The following is a 26,341-nucleotide window of genomic DNA, read 5'->3' on the forward strand; positions in this document are numbered from 1 at the left end:
AAGGTACATGCCCTTGACCGGAATCGAACGTGGGACCCTTCAGTCCGCAGGCCGATGCTCTATCCACTGAGCCAAACCGGTTTCCCATGCCCATAATTCTTACTTTCACCTAATCTTTGCCCTTCTGCGCAATATAAGCAGCTGGCTTATGGGGAGGGGAGAGCAGATTCTGTGTATGACCTGCTGCTCTCCCATACTGTCGGCGCTCGAATATGATTCAACCCTGTCTCTGCTTAACTGGCTCAAGCAGTGACAGGCGGCCCCAAGCCCTGGGTTGTCCAGTTACACAACGTTTGATGGAGAGAGAGGTTTCTTGGAGGAGACACGTCTCAGGTGGCATGCAACAGCGGCACCACTGGCTAGTGCTTCCGGCGTGGTCGGCCCCCTCGGGAGGTTGGCGTCCAGCCTGTAGGGCTTTCGAGTCGCGTCACCGCCCGCAAATCTCTCTGCAGCTCGCACAGTGCGCGCGGGGACAAGGGGCTTGGAGTCCTCTCACCCTTTTCTTTCTCTTTTCCTACTCGAGGAAGGTCCGCGGGGCGCAGCGAGAAAGCAAGTGATGAACAAAAGGTAACTTTCCTCTGGCACTGCCACGAAGTTCTCAACACGACAGCGGTCAGCACGGCCTTAATAATTCTGCGTTGCTTTTCGCCGGGAGACCGCCGTCTGGGAGAGCAGCAGCCGGAGCCTTTAACGGAATCCAGGTCCAGCGGAGGGCCGCCAGGCGATGTCAGGTCGGAGAAAGGGACTAGGAGGCAGCGCGCAGGCCCCGCCCCAACTTCCGCCCTCCTCGCCCCGCCCCCTCCCCGCCAACATCCCGCCGAGCCACGCCGTCCTAGCGTCAACACTCGCGACAGGCGGAGGCTCGTGACGCATGCGCCCTCCTTCCCGCGCCGCTGGACGTGAAGCCTCCGCCGGCTCTCGCCACACTCTGCTCCGCCCCTCCTGGCGCGGCAGCACCTGAGCCCCCCAGCTCTGTGCCCACCCAGGCCCCGCCGCGTCCACACCTGGCCGTCAGTCCTGTGAACAGTGACTGTAGAACCACCTCAGGCCCTGCAGACCCACGTCTCATGCTCCCGAGTTGGCGGTGGTGATGGGCAGGGGTGGTGGGGTAGATAAGGCGGGAAGAGGGGAGGTGGCAGTTGCCTTGGGCTCACTTCCGGAGGACGAGCGGAAGTGGCTGCGGTGGATGGGGAGGGGCGGGGAGGAGCGCGAGGGGAGGGCCGGGCTGCCGAGGGTCGAGGGGGTGGGGCCTGGGCCGGCCTTGGGGACCCGGAATGGGGCCTGTGGTCGGACCCCGGGCGGGACGCGGCTTCCTGCCGAGACTGGTCGGGCGGGACCGAGGTAACGGCCCCGCGCAGATAGGGCGAGGGTCGCCCCGGCGGTAGAGGGGTGGGGGTCGGTCTAGGGAGGGTCGCTGTCAGCCCCTTTCCGGTGAACCCAGAGCCCCGCGTTTCCGAGAAGAGGAGTGGGAGGAGTTAAATTCTTGGCGGGGTGTGTGGGTGGGGGTCTTGTGGACGCCCCGCCCCTGCAGGAAGGAACTGGGAGTGTGTGTTTGTGTGTGTGTTTAGGAATAAACTTAGAGGGGAGGGGCGAGCGGGTGGGCTCCGGGACTGAGGGGTGGGAACACTGTGGGGTTACTGCAGGCTGGGGCGGGCCTCCAACACTCTTGGGAGTGGCCCCGGGAAGGAGTTTGACAGCGATTGGGAATTACATCCCTGGCACAGTTTTGGAAGCAGAGGGGGAGGTGAGGGTGGAGGGACGGTTGCAAAGAAAGCGTGTGGAAGGTCTGAATGGATGTAGTTCCGTCGAGGAGAGCCGGCGATTAGAGCACTGAACACCTTAAGGAGCTTGGGAGATGTAGGGCGATTAGTGCGGCACTAACAGGACAGGACAGGAGGGGCATGCTCTTTTCCACGTTTCTTAGAAGACAGTCTCCACACACCGTCAGTGCTTTTGGCTCCTTTTCTGTTGTGAGAGCAGGTGCAGTCCTTCCTTTATCCCGAGCCATACTGATGGGGTGACAGTGGGGTCATATGTGAGTGAAAAAGATACGTTGTGTATTTTGAGTGTGTAAGGATGGGCTTTTCATGGTAGAGCATAATAAAGGGCTCTAATTTAGGTAGCAACTCTTGGGAATCCATTTGGGAATAGAATAGATTAGAAAGTGTCGTAATGTTTAAATATTCTGCAGGTTAACACAGAAGTCCGCCTCCTGGGCCATGCCGGTTCTAAGGCCTGTTTCTCCTCACGAGCCCCAGCAGAAGACAGATGGGCCAGTCTTCACAGTGGATGACCTCCCCTCACTGAGCAAGAGATGGGATAGTACCTGGGCTCTGCCTATCACCAGAATCTGGGCTTAATAAGCCAGCTGAATGAAGGGCTATAACAGACGCCTGGGAGGGACACTGAAGCCTGCAGAGGGGGGGGGAGGGGTCTGGACATACCCCTTCCCCCCCAGACTCCTCCCCCTCAGAGTACACTCAGCCATGGACTTTGGACTCGGATAAGAGGAGAGAAGCTGCACTTTGTTTGGTGTCTCTGGTTTGGGATTCTCAGTTTTGGAAATGGAGTGCTGGATGGGGTTTGATGATCTCCAGGGGAGCAGCTAAGAGAAGAGAAGAAAGGTAAGGTTCCTGTCTCCTTTTCCACTTGTGTGTCTTGCTGCTCCTTTGCAGAAAGTGTAGAGTGGGGCAAGTCTGGGGATGCTGCCGTTCAGGAAGTGCCCCGATGAGTACCCTTGCCCCGCTGGGTAACAGGAACTTCACCTCTCCCTCACTCTCGGGGTGCAGACTTGTTCCCAGCCACTCCTCCCGGAGGAAGGAGGACCTGTAAGGGGTTGTGAGCAACAGCAATTATGAGGTTAGGCCAAGGAGAACATGAAAAGAATTGAGCCCTCTGAAGGGAGGTCGGGTTAGATTACCTGTAAGGACCTTTCCAACACAGATAGTAGGATCCAAGTCATTTGGGGCCAAACTAAGAGGCTGGTGTGGATTACCCAGGCGGAGGCAGGCTGTTATGTTTTGAGGAGCTAGAACTGCCTTGAGAGAGGGTTGGAGATGGTCTCTGTAACCTCCTAAATTGCCTCTCCTCCTTCCCCTGCAAGGGAGTTTAGGCTGTGAAACCTCATGGAAAGAGCAGAGGAACAGACAGGATTTGTGTTCTAGCTCTTGCTCTCTTATTGTACAACCCTAGATACATATGTTGGTTCATCTCTGCCATGCTCTCTTCACCTGCAACATGGGAATAACTAGCTTTCCAAGTCCCTCACAGGTGGTTACAAGGAGCAAAGGAAATGATAGATTTTGACAAGTGTCGAGGGCCATGTATATATAACACAGTAACACTGACATAGTTTGATATGCTTGTATAATTGTTACGTAGAGAAAAGCTCTGTTCTTTGATTGAATTAGCGTTCTGGCAAAGCCTTAATGGCCTCAATTAAAAGCCTACCCTGAATTTGTCTCATCTTGTTGTTATTAAATAATACCGGGGGTCATCAAGTTGTGAAAAGGTATATGGGTCCAAGAACTTAGATGGAGGGATTCTAGCCCTCAGGGTTCTCCAGCCAGTGTGCAGTGTGGCTCTTCAAGAGCGGGGAGGAATGTCTAAGTCCCAAGGCCTCTAGGGCCAGCTGTCTGGTTAGCAGATGGAGCTCCATTTCTTGGAGTGAGCACTGGGCCTTTCCCTTCCTTCCTAGTCTTCTCTCCTGCCCTTTAAGATGACAGTTTTTTTCTAACTGCCATCTCTTAGCCCTTTATGTCTTCACAGGCTCTGTACCCGCCTAAAGAAGACCTGTTCAGAGTTACCTTCTCACCTCCTGCCTGTTCCTTCTTGGAACTCCAGTTTACCTGGGCCCAGATGCTTTTCTCAGTGACAGCAAAGGAGAAAGTATTGGGAGAAAGGAGAGGCATTGGGAATTTTGATAGACAGTGGGGTATAGTGGCCTGGGTGAGGGGCAGGAAGCTCGGCTTCTAGCATCCCTCTACTAGAGAATCCCTCCATCCAACTAGCTGTGTAAACATCTGGGCCTCACATTCAGTGGCACAATAATACGGTCATTTGCAAGCTGAAAATCCTGTACCTGTGATTCAGTTTCTGTTTACCCCCTCCTTCCTTCCCTGCCATAGGAGTCCCTGACTTCCCTAATGGCCCGAGGGCGGGGCAGGCAGGTCTGGGTGGAGTCACTGGTCCTAAGTTGTTCCTTCTTCTGTGGTCTGATGCCTGGGGAGCTCTCTTTGAGGCCAGGTTTCTACTATAGAAGGTCCAGATTTCAGGAAGGGATGCCATCTCTCCCAGCTTCGCCCAGCAAATTCTTGTGTCAGTTACTGCTTAGAACTGGGATCACAACAATCCCTCGGGTAGATGTGGTTCCCAGGATGCCTCTGTGGCCCTGTGAGTACTTCAGAACACGTGAAGTACCATGAAGTTGTGCTGTATTTACCTAGTGCTTACATTATATGAAGTGTCCAGGCTGTTGTGCTGTGTCAGTTCTTGTCACCACTTGTGAGGAGGAAGGAGGGATTAGTTCCCTCGTTTGATATGTGAAGGGAAGCTACAGAAGCTCTGAGCAAGAAAGGCTTGCCTCAGTATGGAATGGCAGGCCTGGGGGTGCCTGCCCAGTACTATGCTGCTTCTATAGCATCTGACCTGCCAAGGGCCGGCTGGATTCTGCTGTAAATCCCCAGGAGGGGAACTTGGCCATACAGCCTCTCTGGTAAGCTTTCTTCTTTGGAGTGAGCCAGAATTCCTCTCCCCTATCATTTCCATAGAAAGCACTAGTCCTGCCCTCTGCCTGACCCTTCCACAAGAGTGTCCCCTCAAGACAGCCGTCGGCCTTCTCACATAGGCACCAGGAAGGGGGCTTAGGCCGATTGGCCAGGACCAGTGACCGATTTGACCAAATGTGAGTGTGTGTTACCTCAACTTATTTATATTCTTTTTTCCAAAAGGAATTGTAGGTGGCTGATGAAAAGTTCCACTTCACACACATTGCTCAATAACAATTGTGTTAATCTTTTCTCCTTTCTTTGATCTTGAGGAGCTGAGTTTCTGGGTCTCCATGGGAGTGGGAAATGTTGGGAGGAAGGAAGGAGGAAAATAGAAATAACATTGATTTAAAACATGTCTTTTACTTCTGATGGTTTCAAGCCAAGATCTGTCTGAAGTTCAGAGCATGAATTCTTTCCAAATTGTAAAAAAATTCAGGTTATCTTGGGCATGATTTGAGGAGGGCAGTTTCCTGGAATAATTCTCACTTCCTTCACCTTATCCCTCCAGTCATCTTTTAGAAGTGGTAGGGGTGAACAGGATACAGTATTGCCCCTTCTGTGCTATCTTATCCTATAAGCAGATTCTTCTAGTCCTTCCATTTTCACATAATCAATTCTGAGTTTCATCCCTGGAATCAGGCTCCTTGTTTCTTCTGTCCTATTCCCCCCAAACCCCGCCCCATGAACCTCCATCAGCCCATCTCAGTTGTCTAACAACCTTTTCTGTCTGGGACAGGCCTCTTGCAGTTGGCTGGTTTCTACTTAGGTCCTCCTGTGAGCCTGGGAATTTAAACAAAGGACAGTAGTGATGAGGTGTGAGTGTTGGTGCACAGAGTCCTCCGTCTTATTCCCCATTGAACTGCCTTAGATGGAGAATTATTGTTAGAGGTGGGAATCTGACATCTCATGGGTTGGTTGGTCTCCCCACCTTTCAGCATCCCACTATATCCTTTGTCCTGAAGAGTGGTTTTAGCTACTAATATCTTGGAACTACAAACCATTGTTTCCCAACGTTTTGCACTTTTATGAAACTACTAGAGGCCCGGTGCATGAAAATTCATGTACTGGAGTGGGGGGTTCTTCAGCCTGGCCTGCCCCCTCTCACTGGGAGCCCTCAGGGGATGTCCTAAGCCACAGTCTGGCCTCCCTTGTGGGAGGCAACTGGCCAATCAGGGAAAAGCGATGCCCTCATCACGCCTCTGCTGCTGCCACTGCCGGCCGCTGCGGCTGCCTGAGCCTTGGCCTTCGCAGCCACTGCAGCTTTCCTGAGCCTCGGCCCGGCCCTCGTTGCCTGAGCCTTGGGCCCTTGCAGTGGCAGCTGCCATCTGTGGCTTGCCTAAGCCTCGAGCAGCCACTTCGGCTTTGTCTGGAAGACATCCGCCCTAATTAGCATATTACCCTTTTATTAGGTATAGCTAGATTGCTTTCCCTCTTGCTCTGACATGGAGTGTGAGTGTGTAGACCTCCCCTAACCCTTAAGGAGGAAAAGCTTAGAGAGGGCAGAGGTGCAGACACTGGCCACTGGCTGGCACATGAGCATGGGCTCACATCTCCTGCCATAGTCCACATAGTCAGCTAAGCTGGAGACCTGGGACACACACAGTTCAGCCTCCCTGATGTGTCAGCTCTTCTCTCACTCTGCTCTCTCAGGGCTCAGCTCCAACTACTTCTACCAAGATTTCCCTGCTGCCCACTCTGCGCCCATCATGCTGGACATACAGACATCTCAGAGAGCACTGCGTGAAAGGGTGCATGAGGACTCCAGCTTTGGAGGCAGGGGTGCCTGGGTCTAAAACTCAGCCAGGTCCCTACTAGGTCTTATGACCTTCATCATTTGGCACTTTCACCCTGAGCCTCAAATTCCTCATCTGTGGAACAGGATGATAATGCAGAGCTGCTAGGAGGGTTAAAGGAGAGAGGCTGAGGGAGGGGTCTGGCCTGTGGAGGCCTCTGTGTACTTCTGTTTTAGCACCTCTAGTCCATGTAGGGCCTTTAGGGCATGCCCTGCCTTTTGTTTCTTTAGAACCCTGCAAAATCCACGTTTTATGTCGAAACAAGTAGTCAGTGAGTAACCAGCACCACAAAGGTCAGCCTGCTCTGCCCTGCACCGCAGGGAGGGAAGCGGGTGGGGAGGTGAGGTGCCCGTGCAGTATGTCCTGACCACATGTTAGGGCTGCCCTGGACTGGCCCTTCTCAGGAAAGTCTACAGAGCAGTCAGTACTCAGCTCCCCACCCTCACTTCTCATGTCAGACACAGGCATGTGGGCTTTTCTGGATGCTGCCCCCCACCCCCTTTCACAGGGCTCTCACAAAATCCTGTGATGGAGTCCTTTCCTCCCTAGCTGGGTGGGTGGTTCTACCCTAGGGACATGTCTGTCTCTGCTTTCACTCAGACTAACAGCTCTCGTCCACCCCCAATCCCCACCGAAAAGAAAGAAAGAAACCACAGCTGGCCCTCTCCTGCTTTGGGCAACAGGTGTCATACCGCCGCCCCCCCCCCCCCCCCCCCCCGCCCTTCCCTTTTGGCGCCCTGGTTCCTCTTCTAACACTGTACGAGGGCCCCTCTGTTGTCCCTGACTCCTTCCCGGAAGCCAGCTAGCTAGCGTTTGCGGGTCCAGGAGAGCTGGACCCCAGACTATTGGCCTAGAGTTTGGCAAACGCACTACCCAGGACTGCCCCGCCTCTCAGGCAGGGCTCTGCTCCCCAACTCCGGGGCTGGGGGGGGAGAGAGGCGGGAGAAGTCTGGCCTGGAGGGGTCGAGGGTGTCGCTGGGGTCGGGTAGCGACCGGTGCAGTTGCATTTGCGAGCCGGGAAGGGCCCAATCTAACAGCTGCCTCCACAGCGCCTCCCGGAATGGGGGCCCCGGGGAAACGGGCTGTCAGGGCGAGAAGGGGCGGGGAAGGAGCGGCCTGGGCGAGTCGGGGCGGCCAGCCCCGCCCCCTGGCCCCGCCCCCGGACAACCCCGCCCCCGGGGAAGGGCCACGTTGCCCGTCGGCGGCCCGGGCAGGCGGAAGGCGCCGGGCGCCAGGCTCGCTCCCCGCACCCGAGGCGGGCCGAGCTGAGAACCGGGAAGTTGGGAGGACCTGGTGAGTAGGGGCCGGGAAGCCGGCGTTCGGCAGCTCGGGAGCTTGTCCCGGGAGGTGACGGGGTCCGACTAAGGGAGGCCCCGCGGGAGTGGAGAGGGCGCCTCTGGGCTCCGGTCCCGGCGGGAGCAGCTGCCCCTTTCCGAGCCCTTCGTGGCCCGACAGCTCCGGTGCCCGCGAGCCCCGCCGGGGCCCGGCCGCCGCCCCTCCCGAGCTGGAAGTGGCGCCGTGGTTCCGCTTTGGGAGTGCGGGCCTCCAGCTGCTGGACGGAGGCGGTTGTGAAACTCGGTCGCAGGGCGTCCGGGGGTGCGGGCCGGAGAGGTGGGGTCGCCGGGGAGGGTTTGGGGAGCCAGAATGCGAGGTGGCCTTTCCCCAAACCCACCCCAGCGTCCTGTCCACAAGTTACAGGGGTTCTTTCTTCTCAGCCGTAAGGAAGAATGAACCTAATGGGAAAATATGTAAATTGGCCAGAAAACTTTTTTCCTGTTTGCTGCTGGGTGTAGAGTAGGGGCTCCTGAGACGTGCGAGGTCCCATCTTGTAAACGAGCAGGAGGGACCGTGCAGGCTGGTTTGCATCTCCACGGAGCCGCGAAGCCCGGGCGAGGCTCCACCTGGGTTAACCCTTGCTCCTGTGGTGTGTTTCATTAGTCTTGCTTTAGAACAGCGATTTTCAATCTTCTTCCATCTCATGGCACACATAAACTAATTTCCAAAAATGTTTATGATGTGACAAAAAAAGTAGGTATCATTTTGATTCATTCACACCAGATGGTTATTGTTGTGGTGGCTGCTGTCCTTTTTGTGTTTGACAATCTAAGGAAAAGAGGTCAGTGCCTCTGACTACATAGCGAGGTATTGCATGTGTTAAAAATTCTTGCAGCGCACTTCAGAATATGTAGCCTTTTCTCTTAGATGTCATATCCACCAGGACCTGCCTCCCGGGGTGAATCATTGCTGCCTGACCCCATTCCTGGAGACCATTGAGCTCTGGGTCCCCACTTCTGTGTCCTTTTTCTTATAGTTAGAACGCATTGTCTAACCTCAGTGGTATGTGTGACAGGTCAAACTCACTTTCTCTTCATTATCAGAGATCAGGGACTTTGGTGATCCAAATCAACCCTCTCTCTCTTCAAATGAGGGAACCAGGTCACAAAGGGGTCAAGTGACTTGCCCAGGGTTACCTGTTTGCTGGTGCTGGATGGCCTGAATCCCAGGCCTTCCCGCTTTTGTTGGGCTAGACAGTGGTCGGCAAACCGCGGCTCGCGAGCCACATGCGGCTCTTTGGCCCCGTGAGTGTGGCTCTTCCACAAAATACCACGGCCTGGGCGAGTCTATTTTGAAGAAGTGGCACTAGAAGAAGTTTAAGTTTAAAAAATTTGGCTCTCCAAAGAAATTTCAATCGTTGTACTGTTGATATTTGGCTCTGCTGACTAATGAGTTTGCCGACCACTGGGCTAGCATCATACTTCCCCCTTGCCTTTTCTTTTCCAGGATAATAACCTGCACCCTTTCTGTCCTAGGTCTTATTTTCTAAGCCCTTGAATTATTTAGTGTATCTTCTCTGACTCCCTTTCAGTTCTTCCATCCTTCTGAAATTATGGAGCCTGGTATGCGATACAGGAGTCTAGTGGAGGTCTAATAATGAACAAGAAGTAATTCAGTTAGGTCTTCATTACCTGTGCCATGTTCTCTGTTTTCTGGATATTTTAGGTAGTGCTTTTTTTTTTTTTTTAAGATTTTTTATTGATTTCAGAGGGGAAGGGAGAGGGAGAGAGAGATAGAAACATCAATGATGAGAGAGAATCATTGAGCGGCTGCCTACTGCATGTCCCCTACTGGGGATTGAGCCCACAACCTAGGCATGTGCCCTTGACTGGAATCGAACCCGGGACCCTTCAGTCCACAGGCTGATGCCCTGTCCACTGAGCCAAACTGTCTAGAGCTAGGTAGTGCTTTTTAACATACTAAGCAAGGCAGAAATAGAAGGGAAAGTCTGTCAATATCCCTTCAACTCCTCTACTTTTAAAAAACTAAATCTTACTTCTCCATTATTGCCTACAATGGGAAGTTGACTCTCTGGGGTTCTCTTGCTATTTAAGAAACATTTTTACCAGAAAGAGGGAACTGGCTGGAGAATGCCGTGGAATTAGAGTGTTAGAAAGGGATCTCACAGCTCCTAGGCAGCCCTTCAGATGAAGAAATGGAGACCCATAAGGGATGGTGGGGCTTTCCCAGTGCTTCCTGGGCTTTGGCTGAGGTTCTATAAACTAAAAAGGCTCCCACTATGGTGCAGGTGTCTTTGTACTTGGTGGTGTGGACCAGCTGTATGTTACTTCCCTAAAGAAAAACTCTAGCAAGTCAAAAACAGTTTTGAGTCTGTGCCTTGTAGACAAGTGTCATTAATAACAGAACATGAGAGACTCAAGTCAGTGTTATAGACAGTTGATCTATTTTAGAAAGGAAGGTGTGGCAGATTGTATTTTCCCAGAATGGCACACCCATAAATATCCCATTCCACGTGTTACAATCAGACATTGTCCTCCTGCCACCCGGTGGTGGGGTTTGTGGTTCTTCCCCTTTGAATGTGGGCAGGGACTTGTGATTCTGCTGACCTGTGAGTAAGGCAGACATGCTCCAAGGCTGGATCCTGAAAACGATCCTTAGCTTGCTGTCTTTCTTGGGACTCTCACCTTTGGAACTCAGCCATCATGTTCAGAGGAAGCCTAGGCCACATGTAGAAGCCCGTGGAGGGTTCCAGCCAGTGCTCCAAGCTACTGTCTTAGCCAACACCAACATCAATCTGCAGACATGTGAGAATAAGCATTTAGGGGAGCTCATCCCCAGCTTTTGAGGTTTCTAACTGAGATTTCAGACATTGTGGAGCAGAGGCAGGTCATGCCCTCTGTGTCCCACTGTCCAAATTCCTGACCGATGGACACTGTGAGAGGGAATACATGATTGCTCTTGTTTTAAGCCATTCAGTGTTTCCATTCAGCAGTAGATATCTAATAAGGAAGGGGATATGAGTAGACGCAGGCCTTCAGAGTTTGGTCGTGGGGCCTGAGCACAGAGGCAGGAAGAACTCTTGCCCTGCTTGTCAAGGCTGCATAAATTCTGTTTTACTCATTGTTTTGGGTACTTATTGCCTCATAATTAATCACCCCAAAACTTAGTGACTTAAAACAACAGAATCATTTTATTCCTACTTCAGCTACGTGGTTCTTGCTCCTGGTCTTTGGTGAAGTTGCAATCAGATGTGGCTGAGCTGGGATCATCTGAAAGGCTTTCTCCATGTCTAGTCAACTGGAATACCTAAAGGTGTCCTGTCCATGTGGCCCACACCCCAAGGGAACCCCCACCCTGATCCGGGACACCCTTCAGGGCAAACCACTGGCCCCCACCCGTGCACCAGGCCTCTATTCCTATCTAATAAAAGAGTAATATGCAGATTGACCATCACTCCCAACACACAAGATGGCTCCCCGCATGTGGACACAAGATGGCTGCCACAAGATGGCCAGCAGGGGAGGGCAGTTGGGAGGGACCAGACCTGCAAGGAAGGGCAGTTGGGGGTGATCAAGCCTGCAGGGGAGGGCAGTTAGGGGTGACCAGGCTGGCAGAGGAGGGAAGTTGGGGGTGACCGGGCCTGCAGGGAAGGGCAGTTGAGGGGGGACCCAGGCCTGCAGGGGAGAGAAGTTGGGGGGGACCAGGCCTGCAGGGGAGAGAAGTTGGGGGGGGACCAGGCCTGCAGGGGAGGGCAGTTAGGGGTGACCAGGCCTGCAGGGGAGGGCAGTTAGGGGCAAACAGGCTGGCAGGGGAGCAGTTAGGCATCAATCAGGCTGGAAGGGGAGTGGTTAGGGGGTGATCAGGCTGGCAGGCAGAAGCGGTTAGGGGCAATCAGGAAGGCAGGCAGGCGAGCAGTTGGGAGCCAGCAGTCCTGGATTGTGAGAGGGATGTCCGACTGCCCGTTTAGGCCCGATCCTAGGATCGGGCCTAAACGGGCAGTCGGACATCCCTCGAGGGGTCCCAGATTGGACAGGGTGCAGGCTGGGCTGAGGGACACACCCCCCCTGCACAAATTTCGTGCACTGGGCCTCTAGTATATACATAAAAGCCTAAGCGACTGTTACGACCGGACAACTGGCCCATAGCTGTGATGTGCACTGACCACCAGGGGGCAGATGCTCAACCTCTGACGGCCGGCTAACCTCCCTTGGTCCCTCCCCTCTGGCCAGCAGACCCCGGGACTGGGCGTGACAGCCCCGATCTCTAGCCAGGCCGAGGGACTCCACCTGTGCATGAATTCATGCACCGGGCCTCTAGTTTTATAATAGGAAAAAACAGTTCAGATTAAAGGGTTTGAGGCCTTCAAATGGGATGATGGCAGTGAGTAACTGTTGCTTTCATTTTCATAATTCTGAAATTCTTGGGGCTGAATGTGTTTCAGAATTTAGAATTTTTTGGATTTTAAAAAAATAATCTGAGCCCTACCCAATTTGTCTCAGTGGATAGAGCATCGGCCTGCGGACTGAAGAGTCCCAGGTTTGATTCTGGTCAAGCACATACCTGGGTTGCTGGCTCAATCCCCAGTAGGGGTGTGCAGGAGGCAACCGATCAATGATTCTCTCATCATTGATGTTTCTATCTCTCTCCCTCTCCCTTCCTCTCTGAAATCAATAAAAGCATATTAAATTTTAAAAAAAGATGATCTGAGAACCATAGGATTTCACTTATCTGTGGGATATAAAACTGAAACTCATGGACACAACAGTGTGGTGGTTGCCAGTGGCAAAGGAGAGGGTGAAGTGGGCTTAATATGTGGTGACAGAAGATGATTTGAATTTGGGTGAGGGACACAGAGCATAATATATAGATCTTGTATCAGAAATCTACACCTGAAACCTATATGATCCTATTAACCAATGTCACCCCCATGTGTGTAAATAAATAACTAAATAACAATCTGGTGCATTTATGATGTAAGGTCTGGAGCAGCACACCATAATCCAACATATTTATTTCTGTAGCAAAATGCATGACTAGTCACACTAAGTGGGATTAATAAAGACTATAAATAGCCTCACATTAGATTAGATCAGATTTCACCAAATGAAGGTAAGTTGGATTTTACTGGCAAATGAGTGTAGAAAACTTTTGTTTTTCAGCTCTCTGTGGACTTGGGAATTGCAGTTAAGGGATTGTGGGTGTGTGGCCAGTTTTTAGGTCACAGGCATATCTCTTGAATGTTGAGGATCCCAGCACAGCAGTTTGGCACACTGGGGCAGCTGATCCTCATCCCCAAGTAGCTTGTAGCCAAGAGGAGATTTGACAGATGTTGAGTAAGAGGTGCTGGTGCTGATGGTTTGAAGGGGAGGTGGAGCTCACCTAGTCTTTAGACATCAGGAAAGTTGTCCTAGTAGATAATACAAGTCAGAGCGCACCAGGCAAAGACAAGGAAGAGCAGATCAGGCATCAGGCACATGCAGAGGCCCTGAGGTGGGCGTGGGTGTTTGGGGCCTGGAAGGAAACTAGTCGAGTGGAGCAAAGCAAGCCCGCAGACAGGGGACAAATGAGTGACTGGCTGGTGTGTATATTGTCATGTGCCAGGCACTGTTCTAAACACCTGGTAGGGATTATCTCACCCAATCCCCACAGCAATCCAATGGGGTATTGATGAGGTGAGAAAATTGAGTCTCTGAGATGTGAAGAAATGTGGGGTGATGCCAAGCATGGCCCCAGGCTCTCCGGCTTGCCCTTGTTACTCCCATATCTTCCTGATGCTAGGGCTCAGAGCAGTGCTTCCTGGAGGAGTATGTGGGCTCTGCTGGCCAAAAGCCTGGCCTTCTGGGCCTGCTCATCCCTAGGGCACAGCCAGCTGCTAGAAGTGCATGCACCCACGTGTGTGCATGCACCACAACCAGAGGGTGGGCAGTCTTGCTCTGGAGAATATGTGGACAAGCAGTAGGAAACGGCACTGGGACTCTGGAACAGCCTGTGTGGGGAAGCTGTGGGGTCTGGGGGTGGGTGTGTTGTGTTCTTTTATGGCAAGAGGAGCAAGTTCTGTTTGGGAAGTTAGAGAAAAGGGTCCTGGGCTGGCGAACAAGGGCCGGAGTGCTAAGGCGGAGGCCTGGCTGCACTGTGGCAGCTGTTTCCTGTTGGCCATGGGGCCACTGTCATGTTTACGGACTTGCTAAGAATCCGGTCTGCTGAGGGCCTTCCGAAATTGCTTTGATCTGCATGGTGAAGGTTCAAACATGGACCACATCCTGAGGGGGGAGAGGAAGAAACTGGAAATCCATGTGTCTGTCTCTTGTAGGAAAGCCTGAGTGGTGTATGATCACTGATAAAATAGGAAGTTAATGACCCCGTGAAACGGAAATGGACTTGAGGTTTCTGGGAAGACTGGGGGTGTGGAGCCGCAGGTGGATGGTTTCTGGGAGGAAGGACAGGTGTTCGGTGCCGGCAGGCACTGAGGGAGTCTCCAGGTCCCTTAGAGGCTCTTCAGGATCAGTCCCTTTGGTACTGTGCCTGCTTGAGAGCCCAGGAGCAGAGATTGCATCTGGGACCAGGTTTTGACTAGGATTAGAGAACTGGGCTGTGAGGCAGAGGGTCTCTGGCAGAGAAGCTGGCATAGGAAGGCACGTACCTGACTGTTCGGGGTGTAAAGGGCAAGACCAGAGGCAGGAAGGCCAACGAGAGGGTTCACGTGGTCAGGAATGGCCGCTGTCCAGGAGTTGGAGGGTGTAGTAGATCCTTTCAGGCCATGGACTCTGGCAGGGTGAGGGGTTAGTGGAACTGCGTTTTTCTTGTTGGGTATGTGTCCCAGCCCCTTTCCCGAGCCTGTGTGTGTTGCATGTCGTTGAGTGATTGAGGAATTCAGGACAAAGGGATTATCCCATTGCCCTTAACTGCTGTGCCCAGGGGTGGGCAAAAGTAGGTTTACAGTTGTTTGTTTGGAAAATACAATTAATTAAGAATAAAATAATTTAAATAAAAGAATAAACTCTGTGCTTTTCAATCATCACAATTGTAAACCTACTGTTGCCCACGCCATATTCCAGTTTTGTCATTTGACCCAAATATGTCATTAAAAAAAACACCCACAATTTAATTGAGGTGTAATTGACATATAGTAAACTGCACATATGTATTTAAAAAGTACAATATGATAAGTGTGGACATGTATATATACCCATGAAACTCTTGTCACATATCCACCCCCCAGTTTCCTCCCCCGCTGTCCTCACTGCCCCCATCCCCAGGCAACCACTGATTTTCTTTTTCATTATAGGTTACTTTGTATTTTTTGAGATTTATGTAAGTGGATTCATAGTGTATGTACTTTTTTTTTGGCTTTCACATCTTGCTTAATTACTTGAGATTCATCCATGTATTGTGTATATCGGTAGCTTCTTCCTTTTTATTGCTGAATATTATTCCATTGTATGGGTAAATCACAATTTGTTTATTCATAGTGCCTTGTTGATGGATTTTTGGGTTGTTCCCAGATTTTGGTGATTATGTATAAAGCTGCTATAAACATTCCATATAGGTTTTCTATGGGCATATGTTTTCATTTCTCTTGGGTATATATCTAGGAGTAGACTTGCTGGGTCATATGGTAATTCTCTTGTTTAGCATTTTGACAAACTGCTATAAAAGGATATTAGTTTCATACCTCAAACTGCTAGTATATACAAAAATTAAATCAAAATGAATCATGAACCTAAGTGTTAAACCTAAAACTATAAAATTAAAAAAAAAGAAAACAGGGAAAAGTCTTTGTGACTTTGGGTTAGACAGAGATTTTAGATACAATGCATGATCCATAAAAGAAAAAGCCCCTAATAGTTGGACATCATCAAACTTAAGAATTTCCTTTCTCTGTTGACACTTAAGAGAATGGAAGGACAAGTTTCTGCATTTGTATCAGTCTGATGGGTGAGGAATGTTATCTCAATTGGTTTTAATTTACATTTTTCTTATTATGGATCATCTTTTCATATGTCTAGGGACCTTTTAGTGTCTTTGCCCTTGTTTTTTAGACAAATATTTTTAGCCATTTTTGCTCTCAGGTGTTTTTTTTTTTTTTTTAAGTTCTTTATAAGGTGTTCTTTATGATGTATATTGCAAATATTCTCTTCTGGTTTGTCATTTGACTTTTTACTTGGCTTATGTGTGTGTTTGTTTTTTGAGGATATTTTTCATTGATTTGAGAGAGAGAGAGAGAGAGGGAGACATAGAGACATAGATATCAATGTGAGAGAGAAACATCAATTGGTTGCCTCCTGCACCTGCCCTGACCAGGAATCGAATCCGCACCCTTTGGTGTACAGGATGATGCTCTTACCCACTGAGCCACACTGGCTTATGTGTTTTTAGCCTTGCGAAAGTATTTTATTTACTATTGCATCAGGTCTTTGAATCATGTTTAGAAAAACCTTTCCCTATACCCAAGTTTTAGAGGTTTTGATCCATGTTTTCTTCTAGTACTTTATTTTTAATATTACTTTTAATTTTATTTTAAAAATATATTTTTATTGATTTCAGAGAGGAAGGGAAAGGGAGAGAGATAGAAATATTAATGATGAGCCGAAACTGGTTTGGCTCAGTGGATAGAGCGTCGGCCTGCGGACTCAAGGGTCCCAGGTTCGATTCCGGTCAAGGGCATGTACCTTGGTTGCGGGCACATCCCCAGTAGGGGGTGTGCAAGAGGCAGCTGATCGATGTTTCTCTCTCATCGATGTTTCTAACTATCTATCCCTCTCTCTTCCTCTCTGTAAAAAAAAAAATCAATAAAATATATTAAAAAAAAAAAGAAATATTAATGATGAGAGAGAATTGGCTGCCTCCTGCATGCCCCTGCCTGGGAATGGAATTGTGACTCCTGGTTCATGGATCAATGCTCAACCAGAGCCACACCAGCTGGGCTATCGTGGTTGTTTTTTATACTTAAATCTCTGAGCTACTTGGAAGTTATTCTTGCATACAGATCTAATTTTATTTTTTCCAAATATCTATATAGTTGTTATTAGTAATAAGACCATATTTTGCCCCAGGATTTCTAAACATTAGATTTCTATGTGTAGTTGGGTCTATTTCTGGAGTTTAAATTCTATTCCATTGAATGATCTGTTTATTTACATACCAGCACTACATAGTTTCTTTGTTTTGTTATTGTTAATCCTCACTAGAGGATATTTTTTCCCTTGATTTTTAGAGAGAGTGAAAAGGAGTGGGGAGGAGGAGGAGAAAGAGAGAAACATTGATGTGAGAGACACATCAATTGGTTGCCTCCCACACACGTCACAACCGGGGCCCGGGGATCAAACCTGCAACCCAGGTATGTGCCCTTGACTAGACATCGAACCCACCACCCTTCAGTGCGCAGGCCAACATTCTAACCACCGAGCACACAGGCCAAAGCAGGGCTACATAGTTTTAATGATAGAGGCTTTGTAATGTGTAGCATTTTAATATCTGGTAGAGCTAGTCCCTCCCCTCCTTGTTTGCATTATTTTTCTAGATATTGTTGCAGGTTAATTTTTTTCATGTGAACTTTAGTATCTGTCTATCTAGCTCCATAGAAAGGTATCCTTATTGAGAATTTTTATTATGCTGAGATGTCCTGTTTAAGAACAAGGGATTTTTAAATCTTTTGTGTCTTTTAGGAGATATAGTTTTGTTCATATAAGTTTTGAATATTCCTTGTTAAATTTATTCCTAAATAGTTTATTATCTTCATGGCTGTTGAAATAGGGTTTTCTCATGTATGGTTTCTTCTAATGAGTTATTTGTGGGTATGAAGGCTATTGATTTTTGTATGTTAATTTTTATATCCTGAAACCTTGGTCATTTCTTTGATTGTTTGGGTTGGTTTTATCATTGATTCTCTTAGAATTTTCCAGGCATATTCTCACAGAATCAGCAAATAGGATAGTTTGCCTCTTTCCCACACCTTCCCTTTTAATTATGTTCTGTGTTCCAGTTGCACCGCTGATCCCTCCAACAGGATGGTAAATAGCCATGTAGATCGCATGTGCTTGGCATTGCTGGTGGGAATGCCCCGGTCTTTCCTTACTGAGTAAGGTGCTGGCTTTAGTCCTGAAGTGTGATATTTGACTTTGATTAATTCAGTAATATTTGGGCATTTTCTTTTTTTAAAAATATATTTTATTGATTTTTTACAGAGAGGAAGAGAGAGGGACAGAGAGTTAGAAACATTGATGAGAGAGAAACATCGATCAGCTGCCTCCTGCACACCCCCTACTGGGGATGTGCCCGCAACCAAGGTACATGCCCTTGACCTGAATCGAACCTGGGACCTTTCAGTCCGCTGGCCGACGCTCTATCCACTGAGCCAAACCAGTTTCGGCTCTTGGGGCATTTTCATTTGATAATGGGAGGCAGTTGGTCCCACCCACCCTCCCCCTAAGCTCTGGCTAGAATGTGGGAAATGAAATCTGTCCTGTAGGGAAGGGGGAGGTGGGGTTCCTTTGCTTCTTTTCTTCACCGATATCACTTTACCCTTCAAATGTATACAGGTATTGCTTTTCTGAGGACTCACGAACTCATTTAAAAAAATATCTATAATAATAAAAGCGTAATATGCTAATTAGACTGGATGTCCTTCTGGACAAAGCCGGGGCTGCGAGGGAAGCCTGGTCCTGGGTGCCGGGGGAAGGAAGGCCTACTCTTGCACGAATTTCATACATCGGGCCTCTAGTGTATATATATATATTTTGATTGATTTCAGAGAGGAATGGAGAGGGAGAGGGAGACAGAAACACCAATGATGGGAGAGAATCACTGACTGGCTGCCTCCTGCAACTTGGGCATGTGTCCTGACCAGGAATTGGTCTGGTTTATAGGTCGACACTCAACCACTAAGCCACCGTGACTGGGCCAAACTCATTTTTGAATGGGGAAGCATGTTGTCCCAGTCCTATTCTCTTTCTCAGATGACCACCCAGATTAGGGGATGGGCAGCTCTTTTCTAAGAGCCCTGGAGTGCGTGCCTCCTGTGCTTTTCACCTGCTCCTGGCATACCCCTCACCCCACCCCGTGCTGCCGCATGCCTTTGTGATGATGGCTGCTGTTCTCTCTTCTCTCCCTAGGTGCATGCTGCTTCCCAATCCCAAAGCCCAGAGGACACATCCCTAGAACGGTGCGAGTGAGACCGGCCAGCAGGGCAGCTTGAGCGCCCCCCTCGTGGCTCCCCGCGGGGGCCAGGATGCTGAAGAAGCAGTCCGCAGGTCTTGTGCTGTGGGGCGCCATCCTCTTTGTGGCCTGGAACGCCCTGCTGCTGCTCTTCTTCTGGACGCGCCCTGTGCCCAGCAGGCTGCCCTCAGACAGCGCTCTGGATGACGACCCCACCAGGCTCACCCGCGAGGTGATCCGCCTGGCCGAGGACACCGAGGTGGAGCTGGAGCGGCAGCGGGGGCTGCTGCAGCAGATCTGGGAGTACTCTGTGCGGCGTGGCCAGCGGTGGAGGGGGCCCACTGCGGTCCCACCTGTGCCGCCACGAGGGCCTGTGACCTTGCCGCCGGCCGTGATCCCCGTCCTGGTCATCGCCTGTGACCGCAGCACTGTCCGGCGCTGTCTGGACAAGCTGCTGCACTATCGGCCCTCGGCTGAGCGCTTCCCCATCATCGTCAGCCAGGACTGTGGGCACGAGGAGACAGCTCAGGTTATAGCCTCCTATGGCAGCGCCATTACACACATCCGACAGCCCGACCTGAGTACGATTGCGGTGCCACCCGACCACCGCAAGTTCCAGGGCTACTACAAGATCGCGCGCCACTACCGCTGGGCGCTGGGCCAGGTCTTCCACAAGTTCAAGTTCCCCGCGGTGGTGGTGGTAGAGGATGACCTGGAGGTGGCCCCGGACTTCTTCGAGTACTTCCAGGCCACATACCCGCTGCTGAGGGCTGACTCCTCCCTGTGGTGTGTGTCCGCCTGGAATGACAACGGCAAGGAGCAGATGGTGGACTCGAGCAAGCCGGAGCTGCTCTACCGCACCGACTTCTTCCCCGGCCTGGGCTGGCTGCTGCTGGCCGAGCTGTGGGCCGAGCTGGAGCCCAAGTGGCCCAAGGCTTTCTGGGATGACTGGATGCGGCGGCCTGAGCAGCGGCAGGGCCGGGCCTGCCTGCGGCCCGAGATCTCCAGAACCATGACCTTCGGCCGCAAGGGGGTGAGCCACGGGCAGTTTTTTGACCAGCATCTCAAGTTCATCAAGCTGAACCAGCACTTTGTGCCCTTCACCCAGCTGAATCTGTCGTACCTGCGGCAGGAGTCCTATGACAGGGATTTCCTTGCCCGCGTCTATGGCGCCCCTCTGTTGCAGGTGGAGAAAGTGAGGACCAGTGAGCGGAATGAACTGGGGGAGGTGCGGGTGCAGTACACCAGCAGGGACAGCTTCAAAGCCTTCGCCAAGGCCCTAGGAGTCATGGATGACCTCAAGTCGGGGGTCCCGAGGGCCGGCTACAGGGGCATCGTCAGCTTTCTGTTCCGGGGCCGCCGTGTCCACCTGGCACCCCCGCAAACCTGGGAGGGCTACGATCCTAGCTGGAATTAGCGCTGCCTGTCTCTCCCGGCCCCTGCCTTGCCACGTCACATGCTGAGACAGACTGCGGGTCCTGGCTGCACCCTCCTCTCTGTGTCTCTCTTGGGTCCATTTATCTTTTTATTTTATTTTATTTTATTTTTGAGTGGCATTCGAGTGCACAGATGAGAAGGTGAAGATGATTCGCCCATTCTTGAGAGGTTCAAATCAGGGGAAACTTCCTGGGGTACGTTGGGGGTATTGAGCAAGAAGTCACGTGTGGTAGGCAGAGGCTGGGCTGGTTGGGGCCACAGCTTGTATGTGCCAATTTTCCTCCTGGGGGATCTGCAGAGCGGCTGGCAACATGAGTTCTCTTGCCCAGGCCTCTCTTCCCTGTCCTGGCTCTCACAGCCGGTATGGGCCCTTCTCTTGTGCCTGACCCCGCCCCCATTTGGAGGGGGAGCTGGGTCCGGTGAGAAGAGAACAGACAGATTTGTGGCCAGAACGAGACCAAGCAAAGGGGTTTCGTCATCTAGGTCTGGGCGGAGTTCGTTAGGTTGTCAGGGTTTATGCCTCCCGCCTCTTTCCCCCTTTTCCTCTCTCCTTATCACAGCTCTTTTCCCTGCAGCCTAACAGTTATGATTCTAAGATGGAAAATTGAAGGGGAAAAGTAAGACCTCTCCTCAGCTCATCCCTGGCAGTGGGGGAAGGGGATGGGGGAAGCTTGGTGTGAGGGGCACCCTCTCTTATCCTGCCTCAAAGAAACAAGCTGCCCCTCAGCCCCTCCTTTCTGCAAGCGGGTCCTTTCCTGTCATCCCAGGAGGGCTCTGAGCTGGCTTGGTGGGAGGGAGGTCAGCTCCTGTGTTTCTTTCCCCCTGGGGTTTGCTGCACAGGCTCCTCCCTGAGCCCTTGGCTTTTAGAGGTCCCCTCAGTGTGAGGCAAAGCAGCCAGGACAGGATGACCCAGACATCCCTCCTTCCTGCCACCCCCCAGCCCCCAACACCCTGTATCTGTTCAGGTTAGGATGCAGATGGGGGCTTAGAGAGCAATGTCTGTGCTTTTGTTTCTTGCCCGACCTCAGTTCATGGAAGAAAGTGGAAGCTACAGAATTATTTTCAAAAATAAAAGGCTGAATTGTCTGAAAAACGTGTGTGTGTGTCCTGGAAAAGGAGGTGAAGGGTGGAGGAAGAAAGGAAAAGAGGGAAGAATGAAGACTACAGGAAGGGCTGAGCAGGCAAGAGGAAGTGGATCGTTTGAAGGAAGGAAAGCAGATGACGAGGACGGGGCAAAGCACAGGAAAGCTTGAGGAGTCTGCTGTAAACAAAGTCCAGGCCTGATTATGGACAGGATCCAGGACTAGAATCATCTCTAGAGGTGGGCTGTGGGGCCTCAGTGGGCTTGGCTTCCGGTGAGCCCTGGGGCGGGAGGAGAGCTCAAGTGGGTGCTGTGTGCAGGGTGCCCTCTGCTGGCTCAGGCAGCATTTCTGGGCCTCGGGACTGCCCCTGACCTCCGGGAAACATTCCAGCCTGTAGACAAGTGCCAGGAAGCAAAATCTCAACGGATTGAGATAATGCTCCAGAGAATGGCAGTTTTGCATGTTATTTTATACATTACAATCAAAAGAGAGGACCTGAGTGGGTGGGTTACTTGAGATCCTTGGTGACAGAGTAGGGGAGGTGGGAGAAAGCAAAGCGGGAAACCTCTGGGATTGCATAAAGAGTAAAATGGTAGACACGTGCTTCTTTTACTTAGGTGGGTGCAGGATAGTTAACAGTCAGCAATTAACTATAACAATGAGAGGATTTGTAGTGTCTGCCCTGAGCGGTCAGGAAAAAGGCAAGTTACCCTGACATTCCAAAGGTATAGGCTCCAGGTGAAAGTTGACCTTTGTCAGGGAATAGTCTAGCCTAGGACATGACTACCCACCATAAACTGCTTTTAGTTAAAAGGCTTAGTTTCAGCCCTGGCCAGTTTGGCTCAGTAGTTAGAATGTTGGTCTGTGGTTCAATTCCCAGTCAAGAGCACCTACCTCAGTTGCATGTTTGATACCCAGCCTTGGTTGGGGCACGAGCAGGAGGCAACCAATCAATGTGTCTCTCTCACATAGATTTTTTTCTTTTTCCCTCTCCTTCCTTTTTTCCTTCCACTCTCTCTAAAAAAAAATCAATGGAAAAAATATCCTCGGGTGAGGATTTTTTTAAAAAGTTTTCATTTCAGACCATCCTATGTGGTTACTTTGAGTCTCTGAGTTTTTAAGGCTGCATGCAGGCCTCAGAGCGTGTCAGGTTTAGTATGCACTTTTCATGCCCTCCTGGTAAGCCGTGGCAGTGACCAGGGCCCCCGTGTGCATGCCTTTTACACTGCCACTCAGAGTACATACTGGCCAACGTTTTCTGGAACTGTTCACCCACATCGTGTAATGCATTCCGAGAGTGTCTATTCGCCAGTTTATTTAAATGCTGCTGTGACCTACCAACTTGATTTCATTAATGGATTGTCAAACAGAGTGGGGGGAGGAGGAGGAGGAGGAGGGAGGGAGGGAGAGAGGGAGAGAGACATCTATGTGAGAGAGACACATCGATTGGTTGCTTCTGCCTCCGCCCCAACCAGGCGGGCATCAAACCGCAACCGAGACACACAAAAATACTCTTGATGGGGAATCAAACCTGGACGACCCTGCGGTGCAGGCTGATGCTGTAACCACTGAACCCCCGGTCAGAGCGATGTGCTCCAGTTTTTAACGTGCAGGTGGCTGGCTCAGAGAAGCAGGCATGGCCTGTCTGGTGGGGCTCACAGACGCCAGCTGTGTGCCCTGGAGGCTTCTGGGCATGCGACAAGGAGAGCTGGGTCGGCGCCCTGCCCGAGTGGCACCAGGAGACCCCTCCTCCCCTTCTTACCCTGCGGTGAGCCCACGACCTGTCCTGGCCTGTGCCCTCCTTCCAGGGGCGGTCTCCAGGGACCCGCTGAGCGCTAGTGCCGGATCAGAGCCCCCTCTTCCCCAGCCTTCTTCCTTCCTGCGGGTTTGAATTTGGGGAGGGGCTCCTGGGCCCCTGAGCCTGTAGGCTTAGGAATGAGTGGTGGCTCCCTGCCCCGCTACTCGCCTCCCCTGGTCGATGGTTAACTTCCAGTGGATAGAAGCTCGAGGGGATAAACCCTGCTTCTGGTGGTTAGGCAGCAAACGGTTCTTCTCACCGCTGCAGAAGGAAACGCTCCGTCTTTTTCAGAAAACAATTTGGCCACATCCAGTCGCATGAGACTATATCTACCCAATACCCAATTAAATCACTCCTGATAGGCCCTGGCCAGTTTGGCTCAGTGGATAGAGCATTGGCCGACTGAAGGGTCCCGGGTTCAATTCCGGTCAAGGGCACATGCCCAGGTTGCGGGCTTGATCCCCAGCAGGGGGCGTGCAGGAGGCAGCTGATCCATGATTCTCATCACTGATGTTTCTATTTCTCTTCCTCTCCCTTCCTCTCTGAAATCAATAAAAATATACATATACATACATACATATATATATATATATATATATATATATATATATATTTATTTTTTAATCATTCCTGGATATCCATTCCAAGGAAAGAATCACTAAGGTCACATACAAGGATGCTATTACCAAACATTCCTGGTGCTCCTCAGTACCGAGGGCCCAGCACCCTGTGGTTCATCTCCACCAGCGCTTAGGGCCTCAGGGTCAGTGCTAGGGTTTGTGGGGTTTGAGGACCCTACTTTTAGGGTTGGGCTAAGGCCTCACTGTTAGGGCATTGGATTTAGGATTTCAGTGTTAGGATTTGGCTTGTTGCCTTAAGGTCAGGACCTTAGGTTAAGGTGACTGTCAGGATTAGGGTCATAAAAGGAATGTGCTGATTCATACAGTTCTCTTAGATGTTAAGGGAAAAAAGATCCAGAGAAATGCATATGTTACAATCCTATTTTTAAAAATATGTTTTTATTTATTTTTAGAGAGAGGAAATGAGAGGGATAGATAAAAACATTGAATCGAACTGTGACCTCTTGGTTCCTAGGTCGATGCTCAACCACTGAGCCACACTGGCTGGGCTATCATCCCATTTTTGTAAAACAGATGGTGACTAACCTTTTTCTGTGTGCCATACAAGGTTGGGCAAAAGTAGTTTACAATTTTGAGTACATGAAACAGTGTTTTATTATTTATTGTTTTACTAGAAGCCCGGTGCACGAAATTCGTGCACGGCGGGGGGTTGTCCCTCAACCCAGCCTGTACCCTCTCCAATCTGGGACTCCTGGAGGGATGTCCGACTACCCGTTTAGGCCCGATCCTGGTGGGATCAGGCCTAAACGGGTAGTCGGACATCCCTCTCACAATCCAGGACTGCTGGCTCCCAACTGCTTGCCTGCCTGCCTTCCTGATTGCCCCTAACCGCTTCTGCCTGCCAGCCTGATCACCCCCTAACCACTCCACTGCCAGCCTGGTTGATGCTTAACTGCTCCCCTGCCAGCCTGTTTGCCCCCAACTTCCCTCCTCTGCCAGCCTGGTCACCCCTAACTGCCCTCTCCTGCAGGGTTGATCACCTCCAATTGCCCTCCCTTGCAAGCCTGGTCCCTCTCAACTGCCCTCCCTTGCAGGCCGGGTGCCTCCCAACTGCCCTCCCCTGCTGGCCATCTTGTAGTGGCCATCTTGTGTCCACATGGGGGCAGGATCTTTGACCACATGGGGGCAGCTATATTGTGTGTTGCAGTGATGATCAATCTGTATATTACTCTTTTATTAGATAAGATAGAGGCCTGGTGCACGGGTGGGGGCCAGCTGGTTTGCCCTGAAGGGTGTCCCAGATCAGGGTGGGGTTCCCTTGGGGCGTGGGGTGGCCTGAGCGAGGGGCCTGTGGTGGTTTGCAGGCGGGCCACGCCCCCTGGCAACCTAAGCGGAGGCCCTGGTATCTGGGATTTATTTTCCTTCTACAATTGAAACTTTGTAGCCTGGAGCAGAGCCAAGCCTGCTGTTCCCTCTGGGGCGGCAGCCATCTCTGTGGCAGTTAATTCACCTTCTACAGTTGAAACTTTGTTGCCTTAAGCGGGTGGGCCCGGCCAGAGTGTGCTTTAAAGCTTTGCTTCCCCTGTTGCCGCCGGCAACCCTGGCCTGCTCTCTCAAGCTCCATTCTGCCGCCATTTGTTTGAATTTGTTTACCTTCTATAATTGAAACTTTGTAGCTTGAGTGGAGGCTTAGGCCTGCAATGGCTATGGAAAGCTTGGCTTGCTCTGTTACCTGGGAAACCTTGCTCTCTGTGGCTGTAGCCATCTTGGATTGGGGTTAATTTGCATACTCGCCCTGATTGGCTGGTGGACGTGGCTTGGCTGGTGGGCGTGGCTTATGTAGCAGAGTGATGGTTAATTTGCATATTACCATTTTATTAGAGAAGATTATTAGTTACTAGAGGCCTGAAGCACAAAATTCGTGCCAGAGTAGGCCTTCCTTCTCCTGGCTGCTGGCACCCGCTTCCCTCTGGCACCCGGGACCCGGGCTTCCCTCCGGCTGCTGGCAGGCAACTGGGACCTGGGCTTCTCTCGCAGCCCCAGCTTCGTCCAGAAGGTTGTCTGGAAGGACGTCTGGTCTAATAAGCATATTATGCTTTTATTATTATAGGTTATCTTGTATTATTATTTATTAATTAGTGTACTATTTCCCTATAAACAACTATAAACCTATTTTTGCCCCACCCTGTTATGTTTATACATATACATTCACATGTGAATGTCATTAATATTGGATAAAAGGCAAGGAGAGTAAAAAATTTTTTCAAAGCTATACTTTGAAAGAAGAGGCACGCAACTCTTTTGACCCCACTGACCTCACAGGAAGCAACCACTGGTCCCCACCTTCCCTCTTCTGCCCGACTCTGCCCACCTTTCCATGTCCGGTCACCTGTCTGTGGGCACCTTGATTCACAAGGTGAGGAATGCACGT

At 50.9% G+C, this 26,341-nt stretch overlaps 1 protein-coding gene and 1 pseudogene across 7 annotated transcripts in view; one reads left to right on the forward strand and one right to left on the reverse strand.

The window, feature by feature from the left end:
* LOC307100408 (glyceraldehyde-3-phosphate dehydrogenase-like) overlaps positions 1 to 26,341 on the reverse strand; it is a 1,087,365-nt pseudogene that overhangs the window by 91,368 nt on the left and 969,656 nt on the right. The window lies entirely within an intron of this gene.
* On the forward strand, positions 822 to 21,542 carry MGAT1 (alpha-1,3-mannosyl-glycoprotein 2-beta-N-acetylglucosaminyltransferase). Of its 6 annotated transcripts, none has more exons than XM_079772805.1 (3): positions 822 to 1,084; positions 2,192 to 2,624; positions 18,970 to 21,542. In XM_079772805.1, exon 3 carries the CDS (start codon positions 19,086 to 19,088, stop codon positions 20,427 to 20,429), a length of 1,344 nt encoding a protein of 447 aa, XP_079628931.1. In that variant the 5' UTR covers positions 822 to 1,084; positions 2,192 to 2,624; positions 18,970 to 19,085; the 3' UTR covers positions 20,430 to 21,542. The 6 variants fall into 6 exon arrangements, with proteins under 6 accessions (XP_079628931.1, XP_079628933.1, XP_079628929.1 ...); XM_079772807.1 differs by having other exon boundaries at positions 822 to 1,077; XM_079772803.1 differs by lacking the exon at positions 822 to 1,084 and adding an exon at positions 1,221 to 1,341.

This window comes from Cnephaeus nilssonii (genome assembly GCF_951640355.1).
Source record: "Cnephaeus nilssonii genome assembly, chromosome: 5".
In the NCBI taxonomy this organism is placed as follows: Eukaryota; Metazoa; Chordata; class Mammalia; order Chiroptera; family Vespertilionidae; genus Cnephaeus; species Cnephaeus nilssonii.